Source organism: Papaver somniferum, chromosome 1, assembly GCF_003573695.1.
Source record: "Papaver somniferum cultivar HN1 chromosome 1, ASM357369v1, whole genome shotgun sequence".
Classification (NCBI taxonomy): Eukaryota; Viridiplantae; Streptophyta; class Magnoliopsida; order Ranunculales; family Papaveraceae; genus Papaver; species Papaver somniferum.
In genome coordinates, this window is record NC_039358.1 from 70753977 (window position 1) to 70766576 (window position 12600).

At 36.3% G+C, this 12600-nt stretch overlaps 1 protein-coding gene across 1 annotated transcript; it reads right to left on the reverse strand.

Moving 5' to 3' along the window:
* Positions 1-2326: 2326 nt before the first annotated feature.
* On the reverse strand, positions 2327-3799 carry LOC113330236 (cytochrome P450 71A1-like). Its single transcript, XM_026577102.1, has one exon. It carries the CDS (start codon positions 3014-3016, stop codon positions 2393-2395), a length of 624 nt encoding a protein of 207 aa, XP_026432887.1. The 5' UTR covers positions 3017-3799; the 3' UTR covers positions 2327-2392.
* Between the last annotated feature and the right edge of the window lie 8801 nt (positions 3800-12600).

Consider the following 12600-nt stretch of genomic DNA (forward strand, 5'->3'; position numbering starts at 1 on the left):
CCTTGATGACTTGTGCCGAAATCAATTGCCTCATAAAAACTTTGACAAGGAAAAACCCAGTGGGATAAAACCTTGGTACGTCTCTTCACATGTAGTACTTCACATGTTGTCTCTTACTTTACATGTAGTTGATCACATGCAATACGATCTTCAAAGATCGATGAGTCTAAGTTAATTGCCACGTTAAAACTTCATCAGGGAAACCCAAAGGGACAAAAACTGAACTAAAGAAAAAGAGTACAATATTACACAAACGTATAACATAGTTAGACTCGAATATGTTGCCTCATTAAAACCTTGACAAGGAAAACCCAGTGGGGAAAAATCTTGACGATGGGTAAAAAGTACGACGTGACAGACACAAGTAAAGATGATCCGTTGCAGATGATCACTTTGCTCCGTTGAAGTTGACTAGTTGCTTCACAACTTCTAAGGCAGAAAATCCTCGTGGGAAAGACAATAGCCTTAGTTGGGAAATTACATTCCCGGTGTTTGTTGTTGTCTCATTAAAAACTTTGTCGAGTAACAAAACCCTGTAGGAAAAAGCAACCTCGGTGAAGGAAAATAGTTCAACACACTATTAGATGCTCCCCCTGATGTCAGACAATTTTCATTAGTAAAATGCAGTCAGAAGAAGTTTATCACGCTTTACTTTGGGGACTTGAATGTTTATAAGACCTTGTTGTTGATTCTGGAAGTTACGTTGCTTAACAGACTATCGTATTTCATTTCTTTGATTCAGATATTTTCAACAATATCAACGCGATTTTTATGTCTTCAGCGTTTAACATGATAGTCTGATTTTTATGATGTCATGTTGACTGTTTGGTAATGTATCTCTATGTGACTAAGTTGTTTCTTTGTTTATTACATTCCCATGTGGAACTTGGAATCAGACTAATTATCTATCGTAACATCCTCCGACTTCCTTCGTAGATATTTGAAGTCTTTTATTGTACTGTCGGCTTATACATGATTTTGTAACTTATGAACTTCAATGCAAGTGTATCGACTTTGGACTTCCAATTATTGTTAAGATGAAGATGATTCAAACAGATCCTGGCCTTTAAGGTGACACTGCACAAGGTGAATCAAAGACATGAACCGTTGTTGCTGGGGCTACTGTGAGTGTTCCTTCGTTGGTTAACAGTTGGAAAGATATATTGGTGGACAATAGAACCGAAAATTATGGGCAGAACACTTCTATTATAGGCAGAACACTTCTATTATAGGCAGAACACTTTTATTGTACTTCACATTTTGTATATTTGTGCTTGAGAAGCTTGATTGAGGACGTACACTTGCTGGAAAGTCTATGTATACAACAACTCGGTAATCTGTAAAAAGATATTTTTCAAGAAATTATTGAACAAGGAGAGTGTTTTTTTGTTTATAAATTAGTGTGTTGAATTTTTTCGTGCAACGCACGTGCACTCTACTTGTTTCTTTTAATTGCAATTAATATAGATCAAACAATTTGATCACGTATTATGAAGTTAATATAAGGAATAAAACGGAGCAGCTCCCACGTTTATCTCTCTTATCTTCTTTGTTTGTACCGTACGAGATTCTCTCTTTTAAGTAGTAATGTTGTGTTTACTTGAAGACTTAGTTAAGTATCTCATTTAGGGACTTTCGGCTGCAACAAGCCATTTATCAATCGACCACAATAACACAACAACATACTTTTTCTTGGAACCAAATATATTTTAACGTCTTAAAAAGGGTTTTGAGCGTCCACAAATTTGAAATTTTGGAATAGATAATAACCAGTGCGGCTACTATATGGTCGGGCCATATTGTTAAATGATGACACGTCCCATAAAATAAATTTTTTTTTGGAAAACAGTTTAATTATCTGACTGTTTTTCTTTTTTCTTTCTATAACTTTCTATTTCTTTTTAAAAAGGTGAAAAATTAAGCGAATTTGGAGGGACATGTTTTTTAGTTAAATAAATGTCAGGAAATGAAAAGCACCTAGATACAAAATGAATGTGGCCCGACCACATCGTAGCCGTGACGGATAATACCAGGCTTGAGGACTACAAGTCTAAACTTTTAATATGCCAACTAGTTTGGGTCGTTAATCTAAACTTTTAATAAAAATGGCAATTTATCTAGATAAGTTCTAATGGAAAAAACGACTTTGGTAGTTTGGTTTAGGACCAACTTAAGACCAAAACTTCTCATTCAGGAAAGGAAACAAAGGAGTGTCTAAGAATCAAATATTACTAACCCCAAAATGTTTTATTATAAAAGTCATTAAGTTCATAATAGAATTGCTTCTCATTCAGGAAAGGAAACAAGAGAGTGTCTAAGAATCAAATATTACTAACCCCAAAATGTTTTATTATAAAAGTCATCAAGTGCATAACAGAATTGCTGCCCATTTTTAAGAAAAATTTGCACTAAACGGTATTGGAACAACATGTAGAGGTGTCTTCCTCATAGTAGTGATACCAAATTTTTCAGTCATGTCTAGTTCCTCACTGCTAGCACCACCAGGCAATTTCCAGTCGAACGCATACAAGAGGTTAGCAAGAACAAGTTCCACCACCGCAACGCCAAATGAGATGCCAGGACACCCTCTTCTTCCAGACCCAAATGGGATAAATTGAAAATCTTGATCACCTTTAAAATCGATGGGGTTGTCTATGAATCTCTCTGGACGGTACTCCTCTGGTTTATCCCAAAATTTGGGGTCTCTTTGAATTGTCCACACATTGAGGAAAACTTCTATGTCTGGTGGAATATCATAACCACCAATTTGTGAATATGCCGAGGGTTTCCTTGAAATTAAAGTCGGTAAAGGTGGATGCATTCGTAGTATCTCTTTAATAATGCATTTCAAGTAGTCCATTTGATTAATGTCGTGCTCTTCTACCCTATTAGTTTTGTTGCCAGCCACTCTTCTTATCTCTTCTTGTGATTTCTTCATTAGCTTTGGATTCTTTATAAGCTCTGCCATAGCCCAGTCCAAGGTAGTTGCAGATGTATCAATTCCTCCGACAAACATGTCATGTGCATGCACCAGTGAAATTAAATTATTAAGTTTGACAAAAACTATTGAGAGATACAAATAGATGAATAGAGAGAGGTTTACACACCATAATTATTCCTTTCATACACTCTCTGGTGAGACTGGGGTTATTCTTTGCGACATGAAGAACAAGTATATCTACGAAGTTTCTCTTTTTCTCTTTGCCATGATCACTATTATCATCTACTTGTAAATTCATATGGATATGATCATCGATAATTTGATTAAAGAAAATATCTAATTCTTTAACGGTCTTTTTAAGCCACGAAAAGAAATCCCCCAATCTGAATAAAGTTACCAATGAGTTCGCTTTTTGTATTAACCCAAGAAATCTGTCGGAATATTCCTTGTTATAATTATCCCCAAGCCAACACCTAAATATAATGGCATTTAACGTAGTCAACACTGTATGGGTTAGATTAACCATGCCCCACTCTCTTGACGAGCGACATATCTTTTCAATCATTCTATCAACTTCCTCTTCTCTTATATACTTGAAAGATTGGACCCTATTTGTACTCCATAGTTCATGAACACAAAACTTTCTTAATTGTTTCCATTGCTCATTATACGGAGACATAACTATATCCTGAACCCTGAACTGCGAAAATAAGGTCATGGATCTTTAGAATTTCTGCTGCCGTCTCTGCAGATGAAACAACAAGTGCAAGCTTGTTTCCAAGTTTGAAGAGCACAAGTGGACCATACTTCAAAGATATTTCATGAAAATATTGGTGAACCATGGTAGTTAGTTGATGAAAATTCCCAAAGATTGGAATCTTCGGCGGCGAAGGTGGTAAATTGAGCTTTGTGTTTGATCCAGATTTCCTTATGATACATAAAATAACATAGGAAAAGAGAAGAGTTAAAAACGGAAGCATGATCTGGTGAAACAACATGACTGTATACTTGTTCAGTTTTTCTCAATCTATATATATATGAAAATAAAAAATTAATTATACTTCCCGTTTTGGGATTAATTGGGGCTACATTGTTGTGTTACCGAGATTACAAATGTATTAATGACAAATGATTTTTTACCAAATATTTTATCTCTTAATTAACCGGATATGGTAAGGCAAATGCATGAATCTTGTCGCCTACTTTATTTTAAATGATATAGATTTCCTGTGAAGATCTATGCATTAAATTTTAGATTACTTGCCAGTGAAAATATATCTTAAATGATATATATTTTCCTAAGAAGATCTATGTATTTTATCTCTTAATTAACTCGACATGGTAAGGCAAATGCATGAACCTTTGTCGCCTACTTTATCTTAAATGATATAGATTTTCCTGCGAAGATCTATGCATTAGATTTTAGATTACTTGACAGTGAAAATATATCTTAAATGATACCGATTTTCCTAAGAAGATCTATGCATTAATTTAGATTACTTGACAATGAAAATAAATAAAAAGATCCTTAAAACTCTTGCATTTTATGTATTAATATTACAATGGGTGTTCTGGTATTTACCCCGTAGAAATACTAACGATATTTTTTCCCCTTACTCCCAACACCGATCTACATAACCATCAATCTTCTAAAATTTGTACACCCCCGAGATAAAGAGATTTTTGTTGAAAAAGGATTTAAGAAATGGCTCAGTTCTGCGTATAAGACAAACGTATTGCTAAGTTCTAAAACCAACACATATGACCAAAAGGGAAAAATATAATCAAAAAATTACGGCCCATGTCTCTGAAATGATGATGTAATGACTGCATAATCAACACAGTGAGAACAATTTTTGGATTACACTAATAATGTGTTTAAAATATTGACCAGTAAACTGGATTCATGTTCACTGGTCAAAAACACTCTGCACTTCCCAGTCAACGATGCGATTTTCGAGTGCCCAATAGGAGTGCGCCCTTGTATTTGGATCAGTCCACTGGACTCAATATTACGCAGTCAACGGTCAACATTACGTATAATGGACTCAATGAGTCCTCATTTAAGCAACATCGTTGCGAATGGGTTCCTCATTTTTCTAAGGACTCCCAAGCACACAGAGGAATAATACAAAGTCTAGTTATACAAGGAGGAACAACGCAAGTTCCGCAGGGGAAAGACAAGCAAAAAACACTTTAGGAAACACCCCTCGCACAACTAACTCTATAAGAAATGCCAAAGGAGCTGGAGGATCACGCCAGGAGAGAGCAAGGACTAAGAAAATTAATGAAGCAGGCTGAAGCAGGACAAAGCATTACCAAGGAAGTAGCAAAGGATACTGGAGACGGGGGAGAAACGTCTACGGGCATGTTGCAGGAGGCGATATAAAAATACCTAGAAGAAAACTACCGAGTGCTGAAACAAGATAATTATGATTTCATGAACAACTCATATTCTCCTGAAGTTGCGGAGTATTAATACCCTGAAGATTACTCCTCGCCTAAGTTCAAGGTATACACGGGAAAGGGAACACACGTGAACACCTCGTTAAGTTCATGTCGATCATGAATGATCGAGCGGCTGACGAAAAATCATGTTTAAGAGAATTCCCAAAATCAGTCACATACAATACGTTTACCTGGTACGAAAACCTAAATCCTGAGAGAATAGACTCGTGGGTATCCATGTCCACTATTTTCCTCAGAAAATTCCATTCAGCCAAGAGGAAGATGACATCGATAGATCTGAGTAGATGCGTCCAACGAATAATAGAGCAAATAGAAGGATACATCAGTCGTTTCCGATATTTCGCATTGGATTGTCATGAGGATATAAAGGAAGAGGCATTAGTGGATATCTGCGTACGAGGAATGATGTCCGCTTTCAAAAGAAGCTTGGTTAATTTAAGATTCCAAACATTGGTCGAATTAGAAGAAGCAGATGAAAGGATCGCGGACTGTGTGGATGAATCAAGCGCGAACCATGCTTGGTACCACACGGTTAGTACATCATCAACAACTCCAAGGAACACGCGCCTAAATAACGACGCGAACTGATTGAAGGTTTCTACATCGCAATCCTCTAATGAAAAAATGGGGAGTAAAATGGGGAGTATTAGAGGACCAAGACGAGATTTTTACCAGGCACCCCCTTTACCTTGCAGTAGGAAGCAAGTCATCGGTTTATTGGAGAAGTGGATAGAAAACAAAGAAATCGAGTTGCCACCAACGCTATTAGACGTAAACAAGATGGAAAAAACGTTGTTAGATACTTCCAGTACCATCGATGTTTAGGCCACCCAACATAATGCTTCCCCATCAGAAACATCTTTAACCGAAAGTGTACAACCGGAAAAATCGAAGTAACTGATCAAGCAATCGAGCGTGACCCCCTTCCCCTACACTAAACTTCAAAATTCCGCGATACAAACGAAATGATCAAAATAGGAAATCGCAGTTGGCATTAGTATGACGGGTACCCATGTAATCATCTTGCATAAATAAAGGCACGACTACTCATAATAAAACATGTTCTAAACAAATACATTTCTTTTTGCTATTTTTTTTGTTTTACGCGTCTGGTCGACTATGCAAAATATTATGGATTGCTTTGCGTATCCGATCAGCTGATATAAATTTAAAAAAGGTCACGGGTTACTTCGTGCATCCGATCGGCGAATAAGTTTACAAAAGGTTACGGGTTTCTCCGCGCATCCGGTCGGCTGAAATGCAAATTTAAAAAAGGTCACGGGTTGCTCCGCGCATCCGATCGACTGACAAGTTTACAAAAGTGAAAAAGCGGGGGTCTAACAACACCACCCAATATTTCGCTTAGCAATCTGTATGGACTAATTCCGAAATACTTTGCTAGAGAATCAACTAGACAGTCAGACTCAATCTAGATAAAAAGTATCTCAAAGAGTTATTATCTCAATCTCTCGATTTGATTTCTAATCAAGCTAAAATCAATAGCGAGTCTTTATCAAAGAGAGATAACTTGGACGGTACCAAAGACCAATGTCCAAGGATCAATCAACTACAATCAATAACCAAACGTTGGATTAGAGAAGTTGATGATCACGAACGCACAACCTGTATTATTTCTATTATATAAAATATAATGCGGAAAAGAAATAACACAGACACCAGAAGTTTTGTTAACGAGGAAATTGCAAATGCAGAAAACCCCCGGGACCTAGTCCAGATTGAATACACACTGTATTAAGCCGCTACAGACACTAGCCTACTCCAAGCTAACTTCGGACTGATCTATAGTTGAACCCCTACCAATCCCCCACTAATACAAGGTACAGTTGTACTCCTACGCCTCTGATCCCAGTAGGAAACTGCGTACTTGATTCCATTTTCTGATCTCACCCACAACAAAGAGTTGTTGCAACCCAAAATCACGGACTTGATAGTAAACGAATCTGTCTCACACAGAAAAGTCTATCAAAAGGATAAATCTGTCTCCCACAGATAAACCCTAGGTTTTATTCCGTCTTTAGATATAAAATCAAGGTAACAGGAACCAATTGATAATCCGGACTTATATTCCCGAAGAACAACCTAGATTAATCAATCACCTCTCTACAATCCTTCCTGACTACACAAGCGGATTGTCGAGGAATCACAAATAGTGAGACGAAGATGTTTGTGACTTTTTTATCTTGCCTATCGGAGAACTCTCACGATCTCAAGCCAATCAATCGATTGTACTCGGACGATAGAAGATGCAAGATCAGATCACACAACTACGATAAAAGTAGTATGGGTCTGGCTTCACAATCCCAATGAAGTCTTTAAGTCGTTAACTCGAGTTTAGAGAAGAAACTCAAGAGTTAATGGAGATCGACTCTAGCGATAGCACTAGTAGCACACAAACGTGTGGGGATTAGGTTTTCTCAATGCTAGAAGCCTCCTTTATATAGCCTTCAAAATAGGGTTTTGCCTTAGGTACAAAGCAAACTCTATTCACCGTTAGATGAAAACCTGATTTAGATTCAAGCCAATATCTCTCAACCGTTAGATCGAAATACATAGTTTGTCATACACACTCGGGTACACGTTTACCGGGTTTGAGAAAAACCATGCCCAAACGAGTACACGTATGTTGGTTCAACATGATAACCCAAAAGGTCAACCATATGAGCATCTCATATTAATCATGTTCTTCTTCACCATAACTAGTTCAATTGACTCAAATGAACTAGTTAAGAGTTGTTCAATTGCTATGAGATATTATGTAACTACACAAGACACAATTGAAACAAAGATGATTCTATTCGATTAGAATCGGCTCATGAACATTGTAGCCACGGTTTACATAAAGCATTCCTTAATAATTAATGTTTCATATTCAGATCACATCTTTAGATTATAACCTCTTAAGCTCATAAACAAGTTTGCGGACTTAAGTTAATCGGTTGAGTTTTCCAAACTCAATAGAAATTCTCTAGTCGAGAACTTCCGCCAGTTCGCGGACTGGGTTCCTGGACTTAACACACAAACGAGTTTTGGAAATCCCAACAGAAATTCTCGGTCGAGAACTTCCGTCAGTTCGCGGACTGAGTCTCCGGACTGGGTTCGCGGACTTGGCAAGCCAATTCCACAATCCTACCGATTTCTCTTGATCAACAAAGTTCGAAAACTTCGGTTCAAGGAATACATGGTTATATAATCTAAACTCTCATTTCAATCATTGAAACATTCTTAGAGGCGATATGCAATCGTCAAGAACAACATACCTTTCTCGTCAGACCAATTTCCAAAGTGATTGAAACTTTCATGACTTTCGTCACTAGGTGAAGATAAACCTGATCAAAGCGAAACTCTTTACCAACACAAGATTTTGAGTAAAAGATAAGCAATGAATACTCAGCTCGAAATATCAAGTGTATATGATCTAGTCTATATAACATACGACTTTTGTCTCATAAGAAGTAGGAGAAGAATATATAGACTTTCGAGTGATAGATAAGTTCAAGTCTTCACATACCTTTTTGTTGATGAAGTTCCACGGTTCCTTGGTGTAGATATTCGTCGTTGTCGTTGAATCACCATGAAGTCCTTGAGCTCAACTACACTTTTCCTTTCCTAGTCTGAGACTTAGCTACTAGGCTAGAAATAAAGACTTTATAGTTTTGATCACTAACATTGACAAACATGCTTGATATAGCAACTCATGCGAGGTTGACCGAGCTATGCTCTAACAATCTCCCCCTTTGTCAATTTTAGTGACAAAACTATTAATACATATGGAATACAAAAAGATAAACTTTAGTGGCTCCTATTCCATAGTCCAATATTCAACGTTCCTTGAAATCTTCGTCCTTCCAAGTACTCAAATGATCCCAAAGGTTGTAAGTTTAGTATCACCGTTGTTGAAGATCCATAGCTATAACAATGAGAGAAATAGAGGTTCTCGATCATTATTATACAATGTCATAGTATTATTATGAACATCAAAGTCCAATTGCATCACGACTTTAAAAATAATACTATGGTGATATGTATCACTCCCCTTTAGTCAATACTCGATCTAGATCATGGAAACCACTCCCCCTTACACAATGATCCGAAAACCATATGTATTTGTAGTGTGACCTACAATATTTCTCCCCCTTTTTGTCAATAAAATTGGCAAAGGTACAAGAACGGGTTCATAATGAAATTTCCACAAGAGACATTTCATGACCAAAAGAAAGACAACATATCATCTTAATTTAGATGCAATCTTATAGTCGAAGCTAACAACATTTATCAAGGAGTTTTAAGACGCAAGATAACCCCTATAAAATTCCACAACCGCACTCCCCGCAAGATATTACCATTAAGCACAAGTTCAAAAGAACTCTCCCCCATTTGATGTCATTCCCAAAGGAACAACAAGAGCGACCTTAATTTCGAAAGAAAAGAAGGATTTTTATTTGGACACCAAAAAACATGTGAATGATTTTTTATATCCAAAACTCAACCAAAATACTCACAAGTAAACCCATGAATATTCTAATTGGAATACGCAATTAAATCAAAACCACAAAAGTGATCAATTTAATTGAAAGTGCTCAACATAAGTAAACTCACGGAGCAACAGGCTACGACTAAGTTAACCATATGGAGGTGACTAACTTAACTGTTCAAGTACTCAACATAAGAAAAGCCTTACGGAATACGTGAATACATTAACCAAAAGAACATGATAGTGTATCCGTTCATATACTCAACACAAGAACTTTTGTAATATATGAAAACTAAATTAGATTAATTACAAGAGAACCTATAATTAATCTAATCGGAATACAAACAAATAACCAAACTAATCACCGAGGTAATCAATTTAATTATTTTGGGCTCAACATAGGAGATTATGAAACCCCAACTAAGATTATCATGGAACATGACCATCTTAACCGCACATGCGTACTCAACATAAGAAGGAAAACTTATGGAGTACAAAACTAAATAACTAAGGATGATTAATTTAGTTTATAAAGCTCAACATATAGCATCTTACGAAACAACCAACAAAGCCAAGGTTAATCAACTTAGTTGTAAGGTGCTCAACATAAGACACATAATAGAGCCTTCATGGTAAAACATAATAAAATGGATCAATGAAGATCAATACCGTGGATAACATACATGGATCTATTCTATCTTTGCATCATTATATGCATAACAACATAATAGACTTTATCCTTGTCATACAAAAGATTTAATCCTATTTTCCATCAAATACATGATTGCATAGGCATAACTTTTGTATATGTCAAAAGTCCATTCGTCCTTTCATCAATACGAATATCAATTCATGAATGACTTTACTTTTAACCGCAATATGGGACCTTCAAGTTCACGCACGCAAACAATACATATCCCATAAAAATATTGCAATATAACAAACCAAGAAAATACTGCAATAACAATCATCCTCCAAATATTTTTAGAATAAACCTAAAAAATAACATAAGAAGATGAAAACAAATAATAGCTATGTATAGTCACAATCATCTCTATTCAAAGCACTAATTATTCTTCCAACTAATCCAAAAATAAGACATCCTAGGCGACAATGACTTTGAGAAATTCAGCATCATTCCCAAACTCCTTGTTGTCAACAACCATTGGAACATACGGTTCACGAAGATAGGAGTTTATATCAACGAACTGTCTTGGATGACTATGTCGTACCAGGGATCTCTGAATTTCTAAGGACTTTGACACAAAAGCTTTTATTTCACGAATCTCCTTTCTTACTTCCTTCAACTCATCAAGAACATCAGAAAACTTCTGAGAGTTAGAAGACACTGCCTTTGGCTTTCTTATATTCCTCCTTTTTCTTTTTCGGGACGGAGTTACAGGAGATTTTTCTTTTTCCTTGATTGATGGCTTAACAATCATGTTGACATCACTTATCTCCATAGACATGCTTTGAGAACATTTATAACCAACTGATTTTTGTGGATGGAATTCACAGTCTCATCAGGTCTAGAGATAAAAAGGATATCAAGAAGGAAAAAGGAATGTAGGGTTCGAAACCTAAAAACAGGTTCGTGGTCGTCCGACTCTAAACCCTATAAAGAGTAGAATTTTTGATAATAACCCTTTCTTTTGTTTGATAGACAAAAAACAACAACCCTAAAGAAACACTTTTCCACAAGCCTGCACGTTTGCGATTTTGTCTCTTTTGAACATGCACATGAGACAAGATTTTCAAAACAACACAATTAATTTGTGCTGTGGTGAAAAAAAATTTGTCCACCACTTTCCTCAAGAGAGAAATCTTCAGGATTCTGTCTATCAAAACGATTTGACCATACTTTCTTTTCAAATGGTCTAATTCTATCCCTGGAAACCAACTTCTTTGAAGAAGATAAGATCCTACATACCTTGGCGGTCTTCTGAGCAAGTTCCAACATTCTTGCTAATCGATCTGCTCTTCGTTGAAGTTTGTTGGTGTGCCTCATTTGATGCTTGTACTTGTAACATCTTGATAGTTCGCGACCCTTCATCGAACAGAACGAGCACATCAATCTTGGATAATATTCAGGTATCCGTGGTGCGACGGCGACTAAACACATAGTAGATCCTGAAACATCACGATCAGAGTTTCCATAGGATAAATCAATCGAATATTCCAGCTTGATTGGGTTTCCTTCTTCCCTGAACCCATTAAGGTTGATATATGTATTGCTACAAGTATCAAAATCGATGTTTTCAGGAGAGAGAAAATCTAGAGCAATGGTTATTCTTGATTCCTTTATCTTTTCTTGTAAGATTGTTCAAAGATTCATCAATAAAATTAAGATTGTTAATCTAAAAATGAGTTGAGTGTTAATGAAATCATATGAGGGGTGTAGTGTAGGATTTCCTTCAACTACATAATGGCGCTAGAAACAGGGACGCTGAAGATCGAGAGTTGAAGATTGTTGTTGAGATTGTTCAAATCAAGAAAGTGATTAAATAAATCAGTGAACCAGTTAAAAGAAAAATGATTAGAGTTAATGAAGATGACAAAATATTGGAGTGTAATATGATAACAAAAACAATGGTTAATGAATTCCATGAAAACATCAAAGGAAAAATACATAAACGAAATTTTGAAGGAAGGAAGGTTATAGCGGTAGAAAAGACATCACCCTTGAAAGATTGGGAAA